Below are 24,659 nucleotides of genomic sequence, written 5' to 3'. Positions count from 1 at the left end.
CTGGTTAGCATGGACGAGTTGGACTAAAGGGTCTGTTTCATGCTATACAGCTCTATACCTTCAATTTTCCAAGTTGGGCCACTGGAGCATCCGCAATTGCAGTTGATATACAATTATATCCTTCAGTTGTCTAAAGTTGAAATAACATTGGGAAACCCTCCCTCTCCCTCTCCAACTCATTGTCCTCCCTCAAGATATTCCTTAAAATCTACTTCTTTGATCAAGCCTTTATTCATCTGACATTATTTCCTTTGGAACTCGGTGTTGCCTTATGTATTATAACCTTCGAACATTACCATTAACCTATTATATACATATGTATAACTCGGAAAAACTAATATTAGTAAAATGTGAGACTGCTCTTTCACAGGAAACTGAACCGCATCTGGCTGACTGATGTCCTTGATTTTCCAGTTCAAGATAAATCACTATCACAATATTGGCTGCCATTTTCCCTTTAAATTAATCAGGCCCTTCTTAACTTCCACCTCCTCCTCATGTCTGCTAGATCGAATTGGATTGCAAATCAGGCCAGTATTTTGCCACCTCTGGCAATTGTGTCAAAATTGAATTGAAAATTGTGCTGCAGTTAGGACCTCAACCCTAAAATAAAAATTCAACCCAAGGTTTCATCTCATTGAATTTTCAATGCTTATAGTGTGTGACATTTATTATTATGAACGACAATTTTACTCTTTAACAGCTGGTATGTCAAGAAAACTCTCGATCAATTAGCTTTCTCTTCCACCCCATATGATATATAGAAAAAAAATTAAATTACAATTATAGAACCATTAAAACATCAAACATGTATTTATTAATTCTATAGAACAAAACTAAATGCATAAATAACATTTATGGAATATTTAATTTTTAATTGTAACTTTTACTGTTGCTCACTTATTACGTCTTTAATAATGCATGTTTTCTAATCTACCAATTTCTCCTTTCTTTCTAATAAAAAATTAACAATCTTTTATGTGGTGAAGAACACGTTTGGTATGTTTTCCTTTATTGGTCAGAGTGTTGGGAGGTCATGTTGCAGCTGTACAGGACATTGATTAGGTCACTGTTGGAATATTGTGTACAATTCTGGTCTCCTTCCTATCGGAAAGATGTTGTGAAACTTGAAAGGGTTCAGAAAAGATTTACAAGGATGTTGCCAGGGTTGGAGGGTTTGAGCTATAGGGAGAGATTGAATAGGCTGGGGCTGTTTTCCCTGGAGCCTTGGAGGCTCAGGGCTGACCTTATAGAGGTTTAAAAAATCATGAGGGGCATGGAGAGGATAAATGGATAAAGTCTTTTCCCTGGGGTGAGGTAGTCCAGAACTAGAGGGGATAGCTTCAGGGTGAGAGAGGAAAGATATAGAAGAGACCTAAGGGGAAACTTTTTCACGCAGGGGGTGGTACATGTATTGAGTGAGCTGCTAAAGGAAATGATGGAGGCTAGTACAATTGCAACATTCAACAGGCATCTGGATGGGAATGTGAATAGGAAGGGTTTGGAGGGATATGGGCTGGGTGCTGACAGATGGGACTAGATTGGGTTGGGATATCTGGTCGGCATGGACAGGTTGGACCGAAGGGTCTGTTTCCGTGCTATACTTCTCTAAGACTCTATGACTCTAAGTAAGGCTAATATACAAATTCTACTGAGGAATTATGAGCAACCAGGCGCTAAATTAGAAAAAAAAGGTATCAAAGTGGTGGTAATTTCAAAATTACCACATAACACATGAAAACAACTTGGGAAATAAGATAAGAGAGATAGACGTAAGGATTAAAAATTGGTTTAGGAAATGTAGGTTTCTGTTATGTCCTGATGTAAGTTGTGTGATTTTATGAATGTCATTTATTTTAGAGTTCAGATTTTGAACTAATGATGGAGGCTACTCATTATATGTCTGAGAAATGGTTAACAATTAACCTGTTAATATTTCTGGAGCCATGATTTTGTTTTTAAGCCAGTGCAAGAGTGGGGCTTCCTCAGATGATATGGGAATTTGTTTATATCGGAAGATTTAAGAGGAGATAGAATAAACATTGAAGAACTTTATTCTGCTTTCAGTTGCAAAAATTGATTTTTTTTCTTTGCTTTGTGAAAAACACATTGCTTGGAAAGCTTTAATTTTCAGATTAGATTAGATTAGATTAGATTAGATTACTTACAGTGTGGAAACAGGCCCTTTGGCCCAACAAGTCCACACCGCCCCGCCGAAGCGCAACCCACGCAGACCCCTACATTTACCCCTTACCTAACACTACGGGCAATTTAGTATGGCCAATTCACCTGACCTGCACATCTTTGGACTGTGGGAGGAAACCGGAGCACCCGGCGAAAACCCATGCAGACACGGGGAGAATGTGCAAACTCCACACAGTCAGTCGCCTGAGTTGGGAATTGAACCCAGGTCTCTGGTGCTGTGAGGCAGCAGTGCTAACCACTGTGCCACCGTGCCGCCCTAGTTTGCTGAATCCTGGTTAACTGAAACTGATTCTCCAGAAATAGCTTATTCGAGTGTTAGGGTTTTAGTTGGAAGCTCCAGACCAGCAGTGTTTGGGTGGAACCCTAAGGGTTATTTGAAACTTAGAAAATGTAAGCACAGTTGTGGACTAATAACTAAAGAAGTCTATCAAACTCTTAAGACCAGGAATTTGAAGATCCAGTTCATTCAAACCTTTGAATGTAATAAAGAAGAGAATTCTCTCTTCTGACTTAAAACTGCAATATAAGCATGTTGGGATAGGTGGGACTACATTTTAGCACATATTTGGAAATCTTTCAAATTACAATATGTATAAATAGTTTGGTTTATTCTGTTTTAACCTAATTTTTTGTGTTATAAACTTCTGTTGTATTGTTAAATCCATTTCTACAGTATTCTGTGCTTATATTTCAATGTATTATTACTTCATTAATTAAAAACAAAAGAAAATCAAGTTGGATTTCAGTCTGGGACCTGACTTGCACAGTAATAACATCAACTGGTATTATCACAATGGACATGGGTGCCGGGGGAAGACTGGGTTACAGCAGTGAGGTAGCCTCCACATCAATCATGCTTGGATTAATGTCCTGGTGAGCTATATGACTAGGATTGCAGTGACGGCTGCAAATGATGAATGTGAGGGTTTACTTGAGTTGAAAATTGAAGAGAAAGGAGATGATAATTGAACAGGACAGGAAGGCAGGAGTGTGACAGGATGGGACAAAGCTGCAAAATTGGAAATACACAAGCAAATGAGTTCAGTATAAGGAAAATGGTTCTAAAAAAAGATAGAATTAATTGTTCTTTAATGCATGCAACCATTGTACAAGATGGATGAATTGCGAGCACAAATAAAAATTAATATAACATGTTAGTCATTGAACAGTTGCAAAGTGACCATGGCTGGGAATTGAATACATAATGATATTTGAAATTTTGAAAGGACAGGATGGACAAAAAGAAGTGGGGTAGATATGTTAATAAGGTTGTAGTTTGAGAAATTATCTTGATTTGGAGGAATAAGATCTATAATCAGTTTCAGTTGAGGCGTGGACGTTGTTGATCATCCACAACAATACCTATTATGGAATCCCCATTGTAACAGGCTTGGCATTTTACAATGTGAGAACGTTTGAATAGAATCATACATCTTTGAATGATCCTGATCAGAATCTCCGATTAGAAATGCAGAACTCACTTCTTTCAGCAAAAAGACGGGGCATTATGGCAGTCTGCACGAAATTGCCAGTGATTGGAAAAATCGTACTTAACATAGGGGTGAGTTAGACCCACTTTTGGTCTAAAAATGCATCTGGATTATGAGCTATGATGTGGGGCACAGAAGAAAGCAGAGTGAAGGCCACAATTAGATCAGCAACTAACTTACTGTATAGCACAGCAGGCTCAATGTACGAAATGACTGAGCCCTTCTCCTGTCGTGATTGGATATTCATTCAGAGGTAGAATCAAATGAAATAATACAGAAATTTACTGGCTGAATTCCAGCTTAAAAAAAACTGGGTAAAACAAGGAAGAAATGAAGGCCAGCCCAGTGTTCCGTAAATATTTAAGAGTCAACTGATAGCAAGTGTGTACCCTTTGAATAACTCATGCAATCTGATGACACCAGATAAGTAGTGAATTGCAGCAGCTAGCAAAACCTCTGATTATAAACTAGTTGCAACAGAGAATTGAATATAACACAAGGACTGTTCATGTGGATATACTCATCAATATAAAAATAATCATGACCAAAATTTAAACAATGAGCTTTATAAGGTGACTACTTTGATTCAGCCAAACTAATTAGTTTACTTTGTCATTCATTCCTGAATCATTTTGGGGTTGGTTTGCATATTTCCCCAACTGAACAGGCCTTCCCTCAGACTGGGCAGTGTTGGCTTCAAAATTCTGGATCTAAATTCAATAATTAACTACTGGAACTGATTTAACTACTGGGGCCTGATTTGCTGCAATCCGAACCAATGCAAGACTGAATGTCTGGCAACGCTGTGCAAAATCTTTCAGCTGTGCATTTAACATTGAATGCATATAGTAATTTTAATGTATAATTGTAGCATCTCAGTGTCAGATACTACATTGAAAGAAATTTGAACACATTTTAGAAATATGCCATATTCTTTGGAAAAGTAAGTAATCAGAAAAAGTCAAATAATGCAATACCTGTTACTATTCTTTTAGCCACCTTGTTAAAAAAGTGATGAAATGAGGATTGGTTTTCATAACTCATAGCATATGTTTTCTTAAAACACTGCTGGAAAAGATTAATTTTGATATATACCTCACCTCCCAAGCTTAACACCTTAACAACTGGAGCAGGATGTTGCAAAATATTTTAAGATGTAGAATGTGGGATCAAAATGGAACATACAGCCAACCATTACAGATATAGAAACCTAAGTTAGTATATGATTCTAGGTATTATATATGAAGTAACTACACAGAGGCCAGTATTCCATCACCAAGTCACCCTTTATTTACATATGGAGAGTCTTTGACAGTGATCCAACTTTATTAGAGGCAGCTCTCAGAGTGAACAGAACTTCTGACACTCCTGTTCTTATCTGCCATCCAGGGCTTCCCTCCCCCCAAAAAACGAATGGACAAGATTAACAGCCCCAATCAGATAACTCATATTCTATGAGGTTCACCTGACTGACCTCATTACAGTCACTACTACTAAGGCATCAAAAGATGATACACATAAATATTTAGGTGTCAAAGGTGAAAAAATCAATTCATCAGTAAAATGCACTGAAGTTACTCTCCACCACTGCACATTCAATTTTCTGATTTCATCCTGAGCAGACTCACTGAAAAAAACACATCAATAATGAAAAGTAACCAATGTCTCGGCTCAAAGTCAGCCAGATAATCGATACCAAATGTAACTCCTGATGGCACTGGAATGCTAACGAATGTTTTATAAACTGCCACAGAGACATATTGACTCCCCAAGAAAATCTTTACACAATATGATTGCAAGTTTCCCTTATCTTGTAAGAAGATGCATTGATGAGCTTTCACTCAAGATGGGCCACTGTTTATCTGCAGTGCAAGTTTATTTCTCTGGTGAGCATTACCCTCGTCCAGAAAGGAGGTTTAGTCACATGCTTCCTCCAACAGTGCTGAACCTAACTGCCTATTAGTGACATAAGTTTGAAATAGCAGTCAGTTCAGGGATCAACTCTGCTTCATGTAACATCTCCTGACAATATCAAAACCCTTCCAAAGGAAAGTCTCTAGCCTGTAAAAAGCAGCCACTAGTATGGTTTTGTGCCCATTCCAAATAATCACCCTTCTTTTGTCTAAAAGGCAGAGCAGAGATTAAGGGCTGAATCTTGGTATATTTTGGCTAAGTGTCAATTTTGTGGAGTGTTTCTCTTACTGAGACCCAGCACCATTTCTCACTCTATCATCCCAAAAATGCTTAATTAATTATCTACAATCCAACTAGACTGCGGGCTCATTGCATTTACCAACTAATCAGGAGTATTCGGATTGTACTTCTGATCCTGGAAAAGGTCGGCAACACACAAAATGCCAGAAATGCTCAACTAGTCTCGCACTATCTGTGGAGAAAGAAGTGAAGCTAATGTTTCATGTCAATGACTTTGTGAAAGAACTGCAGAAAACTTGGAAGTGTGATAGATTTTACAGAAGTTTAGAGAAAGGGAGAGGGAATGGAAAACAAGAGGCGGAAGTCAGTGATAGGGCAGATGGCAGGAGAGATTAAATGACAAATTAGATGAGAGTGCAAGGGAAATCAAGATGGTAATAGGCAAGTAAAGAAACCAAACAAAAGGCTTCTGGAGCAATAAGTGGTAAAGACAGAAGCATGAGCAAGCCAGCCATTTTATCCCCACTCACCAGGCACTCCCCAATCAAAAAAGAGGCCAAGTTAATCAACCTAAAGTGTTGACTTCAGTGATGCATGTTGAGTGCTGTAAAGTACTTCATGGAAAATGAGATAGAGCTTGTTGAGATGGATTCAAACTATGCAGTTAGCCATAGTAACAGAGGGGTAAGAGTATGGAAATGACAGATGACACAAAATTTCATGCCAGACTTGTGGAGTGAATGGCGATGTTCTACAAAACGGATCTCACTCCAGTCCAGAGGGGATCACAGTAAGTAAATTAACATAATTACAAGTAAATCACTCTTTCACCTCGAAGGATTGTTTAAGGTCATGGCTGGTGAAAAGAGTGGAGAGCAAAGGATCGATGTTGGGCTGCTGCTAGACTGTGGCAAGGCGATGTTAAGAATTATTGAGGGGTCAGCTCCAGGGTCATAGAGGGAACTGTCTTCAAAATATGGAAAGAAATTGCAAAAATATATTGATTGATCACATCACGCTGCATGTAATGGAAATGACAAAGGATAATTGATTGAACATAGTGGCTGGTGGAGTGAAAGATAAGGAAAAGGGAATTGTTTGGCGGTTTTGGGAGACAAAAGAATGAATACTGACATAGCATTAGGAAATAGAATTGACAGGGTCAAAGACTTTATCAATCATGGTGAATACAATCCACAGTTGAGGAAGAAAGGAGGTATATCATCAGAACAGATGCCGTCTACGTAGACAAACTGTGAATGAAATAAAGCCCTTAGATGAATGAAATAATGGCAGTGTTTCATTTATACAGTTTACTTTATGATTAATGGATGCTTCAAATTGCATTACAGTGAATAAAATACTTTTGAAGTATAGTCAGTGTTGTAATGCAGGACACGTGGCATCCAATTTGTGCAAAGTAACCACAGTCTGTTTTTCTTTTCTGCCGAGGGAGGAATATTGATTGGGACACTGGAATGACCAAGCTGCTTTTCTTCTAAATTGTTCAGTGGTATCTTTTTATCTGAGTGCAGACAGTTTCAGTTGAACATCTCATACAAAATTGAACACTTTTTTCAATGAAATACCCCCTTCATTAATGCAGTGGACTGTCAAGGAGAGAGTTCCAAGATTTTGACTCTGTGACACTGAAAGAACAATGATATATTTATAAATCTGGATCATGAATGGCTTGATGGGGAACTTGCAAGTGGTGGTGTTCCCATATATCAGCTGCACTTGTCCTTGTGGATGTTAATGTTTTTAAGGTTGGAAGGTTGTTATCCTATCCTCAATAATAGAGTCAGAGAAATGAAGGAAGGTAACAAGGTAACAGTCAGGGATGGACCATGTAAAGGTTATGTAAGGATAAAAACTAGATCTGTACTGTTTGTGTTCTTAGGATTTCATCCCATCACAATCATTACTCCACAATTGTCCAATTTTTGACCAATCTCTATTCCGAGTCATTGAGTTTCATCCAAGAACGTGGGTTCCCCCCCTCTGACCCCGTTGTTCCATTTTGTGTTCTTCTCCTTAAAATTAATTGTTCTAAATGTCATGGTTTCTATTATGCAATTCCCCCATGAGAGGGACATGTTGCCTTTAAGAGATGCTAGTTAGCCAAAGCATTTCCTAATCATTCACTATTGGGTCCCCTGTTGTGCATTCAACTAACTATTAACAAGATTTCATCTTGGCTGATCATTAAATCAGTCAAATGAGCAGATAGTCCAAAGTTTATACACCACTTGTCTCTGTGAGATTGGAAAAGGGATAATTCCCTGTCATGAATTTGCCACCTGCTCAAACAGAACCAATCCTTAAAACAACCTTTAAGCTTTCAGTAACCTGAAAAACAATAGATATTTTATTCTAGTGATTCCATTGCTTGATTGACAATGTAGATTCACAATGAATTTACTGTTAACACATCCTTGCACGTTTTCTGGTTTGGATACCCAGTAAACTGATTCTTCGGACATAGTACAACCAAGTTGTACTTGGAAACCATCCCATGGTACTTCACAGGAAAGTTATCAAACACAATTTGACAATGAGCCACATAAAGAGATTTTAGTACAGGAGACCAAAACCAGGTTATGCAGGTAGGTAAATGAAACACAAATATTCTGTCAATGATTAGATTCTTCAATCAGATTTAGACCATAAGATTACCATTAACTAGAATATTGAGTAATAAATAGCTAATGTTCTTTCTTTAAATTGCATAGCACAATACCCTGACTTCACAATTCATTTAAGCGATGACCAAATCAATATTTCATTTTTACTTGCAGTACACATATTTGCTGAAAGTTTGCATGAACATGTATTTTTTTTCCTGGCCATTCATAATAATAAATGTCTACAGCTTTGATTTTATTTGTTGCAGAAGTTACTGATTACCTTCTACTTTGAACAGATTTTAATGTGTACCTCTTTTATTTTTGATAGGAAGGGATGGCTTGTGCCCTGTAATGATTGTGCTGTGTATGCAGTAGAGAATTTGCTCTTAAGTTCAGGGCACTTCTTATATCAAAATGCTTCTCTTCCAACTGCAGCTGAATGTGGGACATCTATAACAAGCAACGAGGGAATCCTACTGTCTCCCAACTATCCTTTGAACTATGAAAACAACCATGAATGCGTGTACAGTATACAGGTGCAAGCAGGCAAAGGGATTAATATTTCAGCCAGAACATTCCGTTTAGCAGAAGGAGACACCCTTAAGGTATGAAGTGACCAAGAAATTTGAATATTTGGAAATGTTTCATGTCAGTTTGAATTGTGCTTTTCTCACAAAAAAGCCTCAAATAACATTAACACCCTTAATTTTAATATAAAGAGACAATCCTAAGCACAAAAGCTTTTGTGCTCAAGGCAACAGCCACATCCTGTCCTTCCATAACAACAATCAATAAAATGGCCAACATTTAATTGTTTCTCAAACAGCACCACTGTACAAAGACCATTCTTCTCATGGTGAAATGTTTTTGATTAAATATAACTGTTTTTAAGCACATTTTCCTTCCTACGTTCTCATCCCACTGAAGATGAACATTTACCCTTTCAATTTTCTTTTCTCAGTTGTTTGGACTTAGTGCTGCAATGATATCAGATTTTGTATGGTGTTATTTGATTGAAAATAATGAATGACAACAAATTTCTCCAAGTGTTGAGAAATAAAAGAATCACCGTTGTTAGCGCTTAGAGTGTACTGTCTCAGAAGGAGACACCCTTAAGGTATGAAGTGACCAAGAAATTTGAATATCTGGAAATGTTTCATGACAGTTTATAAAAAAACGCAACACAATTTCCCAAAATCAAGGTTTTTACACTGGGAGAAGTTATTTTTCAAAGTTTGAGGCAGGAGAGAAGAAATAGATATCTCATAAAATCTGATCTGAGAATTGATTGAAAATTTAAATTACAGTAATTGCATTTCATTATCTCTCTGACAATATTTTACACCATAGTTAGGTTTTAGGTTTAACTATTGAATAAATCTTTAAAACTTGAACGTAAAGGTCAAATGTAGACATTTTGTGAAGTTTGAAAAGTGAGCTTGACAAGAATAACATTTGTTTATTCCACATCATATCTCATCATGTGGGAATGATTAGTTACTTATGAAGTACATTGCCACAAACTAATTTAAATGAAAGCGACTATTCTAATTCATTTTTTAAACCAAAGGGTACATTTCAATCTGTGAGCAAGCATTAATAAAACAAAAAGCTGAATATGAAATAGCTACATCTTTCATTCTTACCATGTTTACTACTACTTTAAATTCGAAGATGATGTTATGTGAAGATACTTAACAAAAGTAAAACATCCCACAATGCATATAAAATGTCCTATTTTAATGACATCTTCATTACAAAACACCAAGAATGGAAAATTTGGCAATTGATGGAAAAATCTGCTTCAAGACAATTTTAGTATGTGTTATCAAAATATTTCAATTGCACAGATGGGGATAATAGTGTGACAGAAAAAATGATGCCTTCGCCATCATCGTATGACAATATAGTTGAGAGTTTGATACAAAACCAGTCAGACCAAATTTAATTTATTGAGCTATAAAGTAGAGAAAGTCAAAGTGAGAGCATATTAAACCAAATTAAAACATTTTAGTCTAAACCTGAGGTTTGAATGTTCAGCTAGGATGAAGGTGGTACGGCTAATCATGTTGAAGGGTTCCTTTTAAAGCTTGCAACTCTCAGTTAAAAATCACACAATACCAGGTTGTAGTCCAACAGATTTAATTGGAAGCACGTTAGTTTTCGGAGCTCCTCTCCTTCATCAGGTGATTGTGGAGGACGCAATGGTAAGGCACAGAATTTCTAGCAAAAATTTAAAGTGTGATGTAACTGAAATTACACATTGAAAAATACCTTGATTGTCTGTTGAGTCTTTCACCTTTTCGAATACCATGATCATTTCACTTCTTTCATGTGTAAATCACAAAACCTTTTTTAAAAGTTGCATTTTAAGGTTAGCTGTAACAATTGGTGTTAGCTAGACAATATGTTGAAGGTTCTGGATCAGTGGTGCTGGAAGAGCACAGCAATTCAGGCAGCATCCGAGGACAGGCAAAATCGACGTTTCGGGCAAAAGCCCTTCATCAGGAATAAAGGCAGAGAGCCTGAAGCGTGGAGAGATAAGCTAGAGGAGGGTGGGGGTGGGGAGAGAGTAGCATAGAGTAGGAAATGACCTGGGAGTTGCAGTGGGAGAGGGACTCCCTGAGATTCTTGTAGAGAGAGGAGGAAAACTTCTTCAAGGCAGGCATCCTTGCAAGAGGATTCGCAGTAGGGTTAAAATCAACGAGGTAAAAACAATGATTCTGTCTGTCCTCGGAAACCAGATTCTGGATCAGTGGTGCTGGAAGAGCACAGCAATTCAGGCAGCATCCGAGGACAGGCAAAATCGACGTTTCGGGCAAAAGTCCTTCATCAGGAATAAAGGCAGAGAGCCTGAAGCGTGGAGAGATAAGCTAGAGGAGGGTGGGGGTGGGGAGAGAGTAGCATAGAGTAGGAAATGACCTGGGAGTTGCAGTGGGAGAGGGACTCCCTGAGATTCTTGTAGAGAGAGGAGGAAAACTTCTTCAAGGCAGGCATCCTTGCAAGAGGATTCGCAGTAGGGTTAAAATCAACGAGGTAAAAACAATGATTCTGCCTGTCCTCGGATGCTGCCTGAATTGCTGTGCTCTTCCAGCACCACTGATCCAGAATCTGGTTTCCAGCATCTGCAGTCATTGTTTTTACCAATATGTTGAAGGTGTTAGCCCCCTGTGTTCTCTGTCTATGCCATGATGTTTAGATTTATTCTAATCTAAAAAAGTGAGATAACAGATGAATTCATGTAGTTTTTGAGCAAAATACAATGTAACTCTGCAAGTACAAATTCACCCCACAAAACATATGTGTGCATGTGGGTCTTTGTGTTGTCTGTGTGTGTGTCTCTCTGGGTTGGGGGTTGTGAGTGTGAGAGAGAGTGTATATGTGTGTGTAGTGAGTGTAGAGTGTCTTAAGTTGGTGAGAGGGTTCCATACCCATAGGGAGTGCGTTAACCGGGACCTTGGGTTCATGTCACACTACAGGTGACCACATTACACTATACACACACAGACACTCCGACACACATACACACACTCCTATACACATACATACACATGGACACACATACACAGACATGCACATAGATACTCACACACACCCTTACAGACACACACACTCCCACACTCACACAGGCATCCTCTCAGAGACTTAGACCACTCTCCACTCATGCACACACATATACACTCTTTCTCACACTCACAACCCCCAACCCAGACAGACACACACACAGACAGATACAAAGACCCACATGCACACATATATTTTGTAGGGTGAATTTGTACTTGCAGAGTTACATTGTACTTTGCTCAAAAACTGCACGAATTCATGTAAAACTCTGTTATCTCACTTTTTAGATTAGAATCAATCTATACATCATGGCATAGACAGAGAACACAGGGGGCTAACACCATCAACATATTGTCTAGCTAACATCAATTGTTACAGCTAACCTGAGAATACAACTTTTTAAAAAAGGTTTTGTGATTTACACATGAAAGAAGTGAAACTGTCATGGTATTCGAACAGCTGAAAGACTCAACAGACAATCAAGGTATTTTTCAATGTGTAATTTCAGTTACATCACACTGTAAATTTTTGCTAGAAATTCTGTGCCTTACCATTGTGTCCTCCACAATCACCTGATGAAGGAGAGGCGCTCCGAAAGCTAGTGTGCTTCCAATTAAACCTGTTGGAGTATAACCTAGTGCTGTGTGATTTTTTAACTTTGTACACCCCAGTCCAACACCGGCATCTCCAAATCATAGCAACTCTCATGTTATGGTTTGTCAGATACTGTTTTATCATGGCAGAGGCACTAACAACAGTTACATAAAATGGGACTTAGTTGAGCTTGATTGGGAATTGAGCGCAGGATGCAATCATAATATTGTTTGACAGCCTTAACTGAATGATGAGCCATTTTGTTGGCAGGATTTTAACTTCACAACGGTGACATACTGTGAGTGTAAGACCAATGCTCACAGCCTGCTTGCTGGTGGTGCCACCGTGAGTACCCAGTTTGGATCCAATGTAAAGAGAGGAAGAAAGCGCATGGGAGGACATAGGCAAACTGTCTATGGAAGGAACTTTTATTTTAAAGGGTCCAGGATAACTTTAAATTGGCTTAGAGCTGCCAGCAGCAGTCACTTTAATGACTTTTAAGGACAGGATAGATAATGTGGATATTTTCTTATCAACCTGTTCAGACATGTGAAGCAGGTGGGACTTGAACTGAGGGGTTAGAGTCAATGGTGTACAGTCTGTCTCTTGACATCTTAGAATTGTATTATGCACCAAAAAAGTTGTTTACTGGATGGATCAAGAGCACTGTTAGCTGAGTAGTTAGCACCATAACCTTTCTTCTCCTCCAATGTATTCCTATTCAATTATTTCAGCTGGTCTGTCCTTTTGAAGCCTGACTGCATCATTGCCACACAGCATAAGATGTCAATCAGTCTAATTGCTGTCCAGTGGAAGATGTTTTGCATATCAGAAAGGTGCTGTGGGTCAGAAAAAAAGACATGAAATAATACATTTCATTCATTAATGCATTTTGACAGTATGCATTGTGCTTGATATGCCAATAAATTTGATATCACTCCATAAATTGTGAATCTGTTCCCAAATATTAACATTAGTGAATACATTGAAAAGCAACAATATATCCTTTTTCTGTTTTTGACATTGACTGAATGTTGTGAAAGGAAAGAGTCGCTAGACACCAATCCAACCCCCATTCAACACAATTCCTTTTCAAGAAAACTTGATGTACATTTATGTAACTCGGGCTCTTGACAGACCTTCAACTGGACCCTTTCCCCCTCCCCATGTCAAGATTAGATTAGATTACCCACAGTGTGGAAACAGGACCTTCCGCCCAACAAGTCCACACTGACCTTCCGAAGAGAAACCCACTCCCCTATATTTACCCCAGACTAATCCACCTAATATTACAGGCATTTTAGCATGGCCAATTCACCTAACCTGCACATCTTTGGACTGTGGGAAGAAACCAGAGCACCCGGAGGAAACCCACGCAGACGTGGGGAGAATATGCAAACTCCACACAGACAGTTGCCTGAGGTGTGAATTGAACCCTGGTCCCTGGAGCTGTGAGGCAACAGTGCTAACCACTGAGCCAACATGCCGCCCCAGAAGGCGTGGCATGGTGGCACAGTGCCAGGGACTCAGGTTCAATTCCAGCTTTAGGCAACTGCCTGTGTGGAGTTTGCATGTTCTCCCAGTGGCTGCTTGGGTTTTCTTCAACAGGCTAGGTGGATTGGCCATGCTAAATTGCCTATAGTGTCCAGGGATGTGTAGGCTAAATGGATTAGCCATGGAAAATGCAGGGTAACAGGGATGGGGTAGGAACCTGAGTCTGGGTGGGTTGCTCTTTGGAAGGTTAGTGTGGATTTGTTGGGCCGAATGGCCTGTTTCCACACTGTAGGGATTCTATGATGACCTGGAATAAAAGGTTATGATCATTAAAAACTGTCAGTCAATCTCTGGGAGTGAGTGGCTGCTGCTGAACTGAGTGTCTTTGAATGAGGAACCTCCTGGGTGTTCATGAGAAATCCTAAACAACTTTGTTTGTCATGCTCCCTGAGTCATGAGCCTTTGGATTAATATACCACTGATCCTTTTGGCAGGATTTAGGGAGGCTAAATCCACAGCAGTGCAAAGCATTGAACCTAAATAGAGAGTGTCAGATGTGATCTCTTCATGGGAGAATCAGTGCTGAAGCCACAGGGAATATGGGAGGTAGATGGCCTAACTAGGAATAAGTCAACAAAGATGGTAATAGACCTGATGGCAGGTGGGAATCCAAGTCTGGAGGTCTTTCAGTGAATAGTTCAATTCTGACTCAAAGGATGGTATATTTTCTCCTTTTTCTTCTATATTTCTATGGGGATCAAAGGATATGGGGGAACAGCATGAATAAGCTATTGAGTTGATGATCACAATGAATTATGCAGCATGCCTGAGGGGCAAAATGGCCTCCTGCTCTTATACTGTCTGATTAGCGGCCTGGAAAAGGAAGCTGAGGCATGGGGGAGGGGCTAGCTTTTAGAAAGCTGGGTGCCCAATTGAGGAATACCCCATGTAGACATAATGGATCCAACAGTTAGGTGCAAAAGCACTTCTTCCAGGATCCAAGTTCTTCTTTGTATTTTTTTTGCCAGGATTCCAGAGATTCAGGAATTGCTGAGTAAAATTCAGGGGAAAAATATAATGGCAATGAAGCTTACAGTCTTAATATTGCACTTAAGGTGTCAAGCTTCCTTCTCGATCACCTGCCCATCTTTTCGCCTCATTTCAAGATGGAAGTAGACAGATTGATGTTGGTATTCCATATTAATGACAATGGTTTCCCCATTACCAAACCCATCTGGTTTTTGTGATGGACATCCTGCTCTTTCAATTCCCTGTTTTCTTAAATTGTTCGTGTTTGTAAATCTATTTGATGAAAGATATAGCTATTGCCATTTCTTGACAAATGGAAATTAACATTATTTGCATTTGATGGAATATTCCTTCCAATAAAAAACTGCCTTCTTCTGACAGAATGTGTATGGAATATTTAATATAGTACTTGAAAATAAAATAGTATCATAATGGATATATTGATTAGAAATTTCTTAATCAAAAGCGAATCAAACAACTTTGTGTTGAAAGATGGTCGAAAGCTATTTTCTAAATACACATTTCAAATTACTTTAAATTCAAATTAAGAAAAGAAACCTCAATTACACAAAAAATTGACATTTCCGTCTTATAAATACTGTCGCAACATTTGCACTTAACCCAACTCTAATTCTCTGCAACATCAAGAACTTTTTGAGAGCTACATATAAGAGAAATGGGCAGATAATGCCGCAAATAAAAACAGTATATTCTTGAAGATTTGTTGTATTTTACCATCAGTGTTATGTTTGTGCTTGATTTGTTGTAGCAGGCTTTAGCAGGTTTAGCAGAAGTGATGGGAAGGTTTGGGACAATTAGGTTTGCTTGTAAAAACTCATCAACAGTTTTAGTTAATTTCACCACAAAACTTGCTATTTGGGGATATCTCAGCCAGAAAAAATTCTATACAGTGACACAGTGGGCAGAATCTTGTTGCTTCAGAGTACGTGTGGGCATAGATGTAAATGCAGGAGGGTCTTCCTCACAGTTACAATGGATTTTCCCATGCAATCATATCATTCTCAGCTCATTACATATTCACACATATGTAAAATGTCATCTTTTATGGACAAGACATTGTGGAACCTCGCAGATACCTTTTAAAAGGTATTCATTCTTTAGAATCCAGGAATATCACTCGATTCCTGCTTAGAAATGTCAGATACCAGGTATTAAGGTTCAGAGCTGTTATACCAGAAGGATGAATCCTGTCAGGAGAGCAAGGACGTTCTCTTTCCTCTGAAAAACAATAATTCATCAACTGATGGAAGTGGCCTGGATGGAGCTGGCTGCAAAGGTCAGCACCCATAAGGAGATAAACAGAACCTTAATCCAGTAAAGCTAATTAATAGATGATCACCTGCGCTTCATCAAGTTACATACCACTGTCTACTCAATGCTTCAGTGTCTGATGAGTGAGAGTTAGCAAGGTTGCCACTGCAACAAGACTGTCTCAAACATGATTGAATGCCATGTCATCTTCTGAGATGCCTCATGTGCAATCCCTGTCTGTCACTTCAGTACTGCGACAAATGCAGTTCTGCTGGCATCTCCGTGATGCTGCCCCTTACTGCCAGGGTTCACGCTTAAGACATAAAAGGAACTACAGCACTCAGCATCTTGTGTACCATCAGCTCATTGACCTTTCCTCAGAACTAGGACTGTGCAAATCTGATAGCTTTTCACTAAAGGCTTGCATGGAACAAGGATGATCAGCCACTAAAGATGATCTTTGGAGTCAAACCTTCTTTTGAGTTAGTCCTATTTCCTGGCCCCTTCTCCACCTCACTCTATTCCACTGTACCTCACTCCAACTGACTCCACATCACTCCAACTCACTCTACCGCTTTCTACCTAATTGCAAATCATTCCACCTCACTCTACCTTACTTTAACACACTCCACTTCACTCCAATTTACTCTATGCCACTCCAACTCATGCACCACACCCCATCTCACTCCATGTTATACATCAGATTAATGCACAAGATTAATGCACAAGGACATGTGGAGATAAAGTGCATTAGGCTATAAGGGTTAAATAGAGAAAAAGTAAAGGGCAGATAAAAAGCAAAATATCTCAGATGTTGGAAACCTGGAACACAAATTGTTGGAGAAACTCAACAGGCCTAGCAGTATCTGGAGAGAGAAACAGGTAACATTTCAAGTCCGATATGACACTTCTTCAGAACAGATTTCAATGAAAGAGTAAATTTCAATGAATGAACCTTATGCAGCCTAAAGGGTTGTGTCAGCAGGATCCTATGTGCAATAGTTAGCAATAGCAAAACATTATAGAGAGGCTTTGGAATTAGAAGAGGTTGAGAGACAGGAAGGTGACAGAAACAGGACAGGATTGGAAGGTTTGTCTTATGAAGAGAGGTTGAGTGAGCTAGGGTTTTCACACTGGAGAGAGGAAGGAAGAGTGGTGACTTGATTGAGGTGTACAACGTAATGAGAGGCATAGATAAAGTGGATAGCCGGAGACTTTTCCCCAGGGCAGAAATAGCTATCACGAGGGGTCATAAATTTAAGGTGTTTGGAGGAAGGCATAAGAGGTAGGTTCTTTTTGCAGAGAGTGGTGGGTGCATGGAATGCACTGCCAGCAGTGGTAGTAGAGTCAGAGACATTAGGGACATTTAAGTGACTGATGGTTAAGCACATGGTTGACAGTAAATTGAGGCGTTTGTGGTTTGGTCAATGTTAGGTTAAGATAAATGCTCAGCACAACATCGTGGGCCAAAGGACCTGTACTGTGCTGTACTGTTCTATGTTCTATGTCCTTATACTGAGATTTGATGGAACAGCGCTCTTACCATGCGGTGTGAACTCACATGGAAGGAGGATAGCATGCCCAGGAATCCCTGAGATGTTGTAATTGTGACCATCTTCAAGAGAGGAGATAAGACCATTCATGGTAACCTCAGAGGGGGTTTCTTGCTGTCTACCACAGACAGTCAATGCAAGAATCCTCATCAATCATCTCCAAAGCCTTCTTTTGGGAGTCACAACTTTGATTCCATCAGTAAAGAGGCACTGTGGACAACACCTTCACAGTATAGATGAGTGTGTCAGTGGTCTGATTAATAAGATGACCCAAAAAATGGTGGAGTTATGGTTGTGAGGGTGATATCAAAGGCTATAGTTGAGGCTATATCAGGATATAGTTGAGTAGAAAAAAAATGGCAAATGGAGTTTAATCCAGATAATAATCATGAGGTGATACATTTTGGGAGGTCAAACACAAGAGCAAAGAATACTCTAAATAGATAGACCCTTAGGAACATTGGTATGTGGAGGGATCTTGGTTTGCAAGTCCCTGAAAGTGGGAATACAACTTGGGAAGGTGGTAAAGAAGTCATAGAGTATTCTTGCCTTACAGCACCAGGGTCCCAGGTTCGATTCCAGCCTCAGGTGACTGTCTATGTGCAGTTTGCACATTCTCCCCGTGTCTGTGTGGGTTTCCTCCCACAGTCCAAAGATGTGCAGGCGAATTGGCCATGCTAAATTGCCCATAGTGTTAGGTGCATTAGTCAGAGGGAAATGGTCTGGGTGCACTGAGTATAAAAGTTGGCAAGTCACACTTCTACTGTACAAGACTTTAATTGGCAACATTTGGAGTACTGTGTGCAATTCTGGTTACTGCACTATAGCAAGGATGTGGAGGCTTTGGAGAGGGTACAGAAGTTTATTAGGATGCTGCCTGGAGTGGAGTGTTTTAGCCATATGGAGAGGTTAGATTAGATTCCCTACAGTGTGGAAACAGGCCCTTTGGCCCAACAAGTCCACACCGACCCTCCAAAGAGTAACCCACCCAGACCATTCTATGTTCTAATCAGAAAAATCCCAGAAAAATTCAGAGGAGAGCAGCAGCCTCCATACTTGGCCTTCCTTGACCTCACAACATCCTTCAGCTTTGTCTACAGCGAGGGATAATGGGGAATTATTCTCTAAATTGGCTGCCAGCAAAACATCATCACCATTCTCTGCCTGCTGCATGAGGACATACAAGCCAGGATCCTCGCCAAAGTATTTATCGCAGTTCCTGTATAAATGCAAATTGCGGTCAAGCAGGGTGTTTTTTAATATATCATACCAATTCTCATCGCTGTCCTCCTTGCTACAACATTCACCTCATAATCATGAAGCTCCGCACTGGAATGGAACTCCTATACAAGATGAGTGGGAAACCTATCAATCCAGGTTGAGCTCAGTGTGGAAGCAAGACTACTCCAGGCACTGTCATCAAACTGCAGGGGTACGGAGACAACATTTGCATATGCGCACACATGGAGACTAAATTCTAAGCTGTTGTTGATGCATTTATGGAGCTGTATGTGATAAGATCCATGACAAGCCAAAGGATCATTGTGATCAATTATTGCACCTTGGGAGCTTCCTTTCAGTGTCATTGCTCTGGAGATCATTCACTGAATGCTTCTTACTTAATCAATTCTTGGCACACATATTTCTGGCCTCTGTTCAACTCTGATAAGGTAAAACTCTTTCACGGAAAGTGATCTCTGCAGCTGCCCAAGCCCATTTCAGACAATCTCATTTCAACAAGAAGGTAAAACAGTGTTTGAATAATTGGACTTCAATTTTGGAATAACTAACCTGGAAACTTAAGTTGTAAAAAGTGATTTGTGAAGAAAGGTTGGAATTGGTGTACTTAAATCTCATCTCACAATTCAAAATGCACTTAATTGTCTGTCCAATAATGTTAGCAAAGGGAACATTATTGTAGTGGGTGGGGTTCACATACAAATTCAAGAAGACAAATTTAGTACCTGCTGAGCACTTAGTCCTGTTACTAATTCTGCACGCTTTTTTGTCATGTTCATCAAGTTGACAAAGCATAATTAGCAGAAATGTTAGGACCAGTAGCCACAAGATATCATTGCTATAAGTCTTTCATGATATGCAAATTGGGAGAGATTAGCAGCACATTGTGTTGGGGGTGGGGAGAGGTGGTGGTGGGGGAACAAGAACTGGTTTTACTATGAAAATAAAAGATCATTCTATATCTTTGATCAATTACAATGCCTGTTGTCTGACAATAGGCTGTGCTTTGTTCAAATTGTAAGTCAAAATGTACAACAGAACCAGATTGAATAAGGTTGAAGTTAAAAGCTGCAATATAGTTTGCACAAGATTGTTTTCAGGTAGTTACTAATTTAGTGGTCAAATATTTAAACATGTAACTATTTGATGATGTACGCATCCATACTTTCTAACTGGAGAGAGTTTAGAAAAAGTGAAAAAGAAATAAAATAAGCAATAAAACTTGAGTGTGTGGCAGAGAGTCTCAAGCTATATTGAGGCTAAGAGGGTTAAATGCTGAACAGCTAATATATATTTGGTTTGTATTCTCCTGAGTTTAGAAGTTGGTTGAGCTGATATAAGCAAGGCATTTAAAACAGTCAAGACATTTAATTGCATGGATTCTGGATCAATTGAAATTTTCAAGGCTTAACTTGATAATTTCTTGATAGCTGTGAAGGAAAGGAGCAGCTCAGTCATGAACTAAGATTGGTGAAACATCCTAGAATGGTTTGAATTGCCTTCTCTGATTCCATTTCACATTCCACTTTTCCTCATGAGTGTTGCATACAGGTCTGTATGCATAGTTCCTCAAATAATTTGGGTCTTCTTTAAAAACATCTTTATGGGATATGCATGAGACCGCCTAGGCTAACATTTATTGCCCATCTCTAATTGCCACTTTAAAGGTGGCAGTGAGCAATTTTCTTGAAGCACTGAAGTCCATGTCATGTAAGTAAACCAACATTGCTGTTTGAAAAGTGCCATTCCAGCCCTTTTATCTGGCAAAAATTAAGGTTTGATTATACAGTTGCAAGTCAGGTCTATGACATAGAGGTGAACATACTGGTCAGGGTGTTCCCATGGATCTACTATCCTTTTAGGGGGTAGATGGCATATGTATGGAAGGTGTTACTCAAAGATCTTGGTGAGTGCATCTTGTAGATGATACACACTTTGTCACAGGGTGCTGACAGGGTTAGGTACAAAATCAAATATTACTGTGGAGGTCAGTGAAGTTTGTGTACAAACTTCAAAAGTCATTCTTCTCTGGGTGTGAAATAGTCAGCCAGAGGTAAGGGATGAGAAGCTGACCTATGTTCATGCTTGGTCAGTCTATTTCATACATTTACTTGTGGATAAGCAGTACAGGTAGATCTTGGAGAAAGCGTGTTTCAGCAGTGCGATTTGGCTATAACTTCACTGAAGAATTAGGGAACAGTATTTTTGAGAATGCATGCCTCCATTCACAACAGCGCAATTCCAGCGGTGATCGTTTTGCATGCCTTGTTCTGCACATGCCCCAATGTCAGCATCGAAGTCACCGCGCCATTCTGCGCATGCGCCGATGTCAGCTGATCTACAACAACCTTTCACTGAGGGGGATGTGGAAGCTGGAGATGAAAAAGATGAAGTCCTGGACACAGTACCACAAGAGCTTTCCACTTCTCTTTTGGCCTTCTATTTTAAGGGAAATTGAGAGGCAGTTGCATCTGTTAGAGGACAATAATTACAGTGCAGAATGAAGCAGGGTAACAGTTTGTTCAATAAGGTATCATCTGGCACCTTGTGAACAGCTTCTTCAAGACGGAAGGAAAAGGGCAAAGCAGCAAAAACTGAATGAATGTCTTTTTTTAAACCAATCCCCAAGAAATATCAGAAGACAATCAACCACAGCCACTTCTACAACCCCAACTGCACCTGAAGGTGATGGTGATGATCTTGACCCTCTCTCCCTGCATTACTAATATTTTTTCAATGTAATTTGTTAAATTTACTTTTGTTTCATTAATAAATATGATTTAAGCCTTCATTCAGTCTGTGCAGTACGTAGTGTTAAACTTTTGGGTGATTTTTGAGCGATCATGGGTGATAGTTTGTGCTGGTCTGCCCCTAACCCCACTTCTCTCATTTCTATTCAGCAATTTTCGATTAAGTGAGGTTTCGCTAGAATGCGACTACTTCTTTAAGGGCGAGCTACCTGTACAAAGACAATTGGAAAGGCAAGTTATGAAAAGGTTACAAAGAGTCTGCAAAGGAATACAAGTAGTTTAACAACTCACATGGGTAAAATGTTGGCAGCTGGAGTATAATTTGGGGAGTTGTTGGCTGGAAGAATATAAAAACAGCATATTACTTAAATGGCAAGACTGCAGCATGTTATAATTCCAAAGGGACCTGGCTGTCCTGTGGATAAATCCCACACAAATAGGTAGGTACAGCTAATAATTACACAGCAACATCAAAAATAGGAGCAGGATTATGTAATTCTGCCCTTTGAGCCAACTCTGCTATTCATTCTACTAATTCAAATCAAAAGTCTGTTTCTGCTTTACCTCCATATCTTTTGATCCCTTTGGAAACAAGTGCTCTATCTAACTACTACTTGAAATCATGTAACGTTTTGACATGAACTATTTTCTGTGTTAGCGAATTCCACAGAAATTTCTCATCTCAGTCCTAAATGGTTTACGCCATATCATTAAACAGTGACCCCTGGTTCTGGACTACCCTAACATCGGAAATATCCTTTGTGCACCAACTCTGTCTGAACCTGTGTGTGTTTTACAGGTTCCTGTGGGATTTCGCACCAGCCCTCCTCACCCCACCCATTTTTTCTGAACTCCAGCAAATACAATGATAACCAATTCAACCTTTCCTCATTTATCAGTTTTGCCATCTCAGGAGCGCAGTTCTGGTCACCACACTATAGGCAAGATGTTATTGCCCTGGATGGGGTGGAGAGAAGATTCACCAGGATATTGCTTGGGATGGAGCATTTCAGTGATGAAAAGAAGCTGAATAAGCTTGAGTTGATTTCTGCCTGTCTCTGTGGCTACCTCAGGCCTGTCCCTGACAGCATCCCCCACTCCATCGCTCCCTCACTTCACTGGAATCAAAATATCGTGAATGGGCAGGCAGCTTTTTAAACGAGGTGGATCTTCAGGGCCAGGAAGGTTGCTGACTCATTCTTCCCATCTGCTCATGAAAACATGTCTCCTCACCTAAGTTATAATGTCCACTCTTGTGAAATCTGTTAAAGTTAACGTGTAAATATATTGCGTTTGATTCTGTTTGCTCAATACGATGACTGAAAGTTTCTGAGGCAGTGTTGACAATTATCAATTTTTAGGGCAAAGGAAGCACCCTGGAAAAAAATGGATTTTCTCACAGTTTTGTGTTTAAGTTGTAGTCTTCAAATATATACATTTTTAAAAAAAAAATTCTCTTCCTTTGAACAAAAGTGAAAATGCCGAACAGGCACCAAACATCCTCTATATCTGTGGCTCTGACTGGTAATCTGCAAGCCTTTCTCGCCTATCCTCCATTTGTGGTTCCTTCAGAAGGTCCACTCTGTGTCTTGCATGTGGCAGCCACATTTCCTCCACACCCAAGCTCACTGAACTCACTTTTGTCCACTGTTTTGGATTATGTTGTCCACTTGACTGTAGCTCCCAGGCTGGACCTCCATGTCAATTATCCTTAAAGCTGGCCCTGCTAAGGATGCATTTCCACACATTTTTATTGACTGTCTGGAAAGCCTCTCAGACACTTACAGGTTTGGAGTTTTCTGCTACTTGCTTGGCAGGTTTTGAATTTTGGCAGATCACCAAGGAGAAGACACCAAATCAAGGAGAAGCATTGTGTTGAATCATGGAGTCATGGAGATATACAGCATGAAATAGATCCTTTGGTCCAACTTATCCATGCTGACCTGATATCTGAAATTAATCTGGTCCCATTTGCCAACATGTTGCCCATATCCCTCTAAACCCTTCCTACTCATACACCCATTCAGATGCCTTTTAAATATTGTAATAGTAGCAGCCTCCACCACTTTCTCTGGCAGTTCATTCCATACATGCACCAACCACCCTCTGCATGAAAAATATTGCTCCTTAGATCCAACGCTCCAAGGAAGCAGCCTCAGCCTATTCAGCCTCTCCCTGTAGCTCAAATCCTGCAACCATGGCAACATCCTTGTAAATCTTTTTGAACCCTTTCAAGTTTCACAACATTCTTCCAATAGGAGGGAGACCAGAATCGCGCACAATATTCCAAAAGTGGTCTAACCACTGTCCTCTACAGCCACAACATGACCTCCCAACATTTTTTTAATTCCTGTCTTCTTCTGCCCTTCTGTACTGGCTGAAACTAGTTGAGAGTTCTGCGTAGATCACTTGCTTAGAGTCTCTGTTTGGGAATTCTACATCGAATGATGCGGATCAAATAATGAAATGCTACATAATGGTTTTAAACTTACAGGGAAATCTGTTCTTCAGCAATACTAAATCAGAAGTAGTCATTGGAAGAATGCAGGTTCTTTGTTTACTTTTTAATTTATCTGTCATCCCTTATCTTGACATATTAGGACATTACCATCCGGGCTGATTTCATCCAGTTCATTTCCGAACTGATTTCCTCATACTTGCCAACTTCCTGATGCTTGCCCCTCT

General features: G+C 39.6%; 1 protein-coding gene across 3 annotated transcripts in view; it reads left to right on the top strand.

Annotated features, from left to right (window-relative positions):
- The window catches only part of csmd3b (CUB and Sushi multiple domains 3b), a 1,935,846-nt gene that overhangs the window by 1,541,080 nt on the left and 370,107 nt on the right, over positions 1 to 24,659 (top strand). For all 3 annotated transcript variants that reach the window (XM_087986040.1, XM_087986041.1, XM_087986039.1), the window contains one exon: positions 8,915 to 9,084. In XM_087986040.1, the coding sequence (XP_087842166.1) occupies positions 8,915 to 9,084 (170 nt within the window). The remainder of the gene's footprint in view (positions 1 to 8,914; positions 9,085 to 24,659) is intronic.

This window comes from Chiloscyllium plagiosum, unplaced genomic scaffold, assembly GCF_037043375.1.
Source record: "Chiloscyllium plagiosum isolate Xiang-an unplaced genomic scaffold, Cpla_swu_hap1 HiC_scaffold_4, whole genome shotgun sequence".
NCBI classification, from domain to species: Eukaryota; Metazoa; Chordata; class Chondrichthyes; order Orectolobiformes; family Hemiscylliidae; genus Chiloscyllium; species Chiloscyllium plagiosum.
Note: the sequence above shows the minus strand (reverse complement) of the source record. Positions and strands in the feature narration are given on the sequence as shown.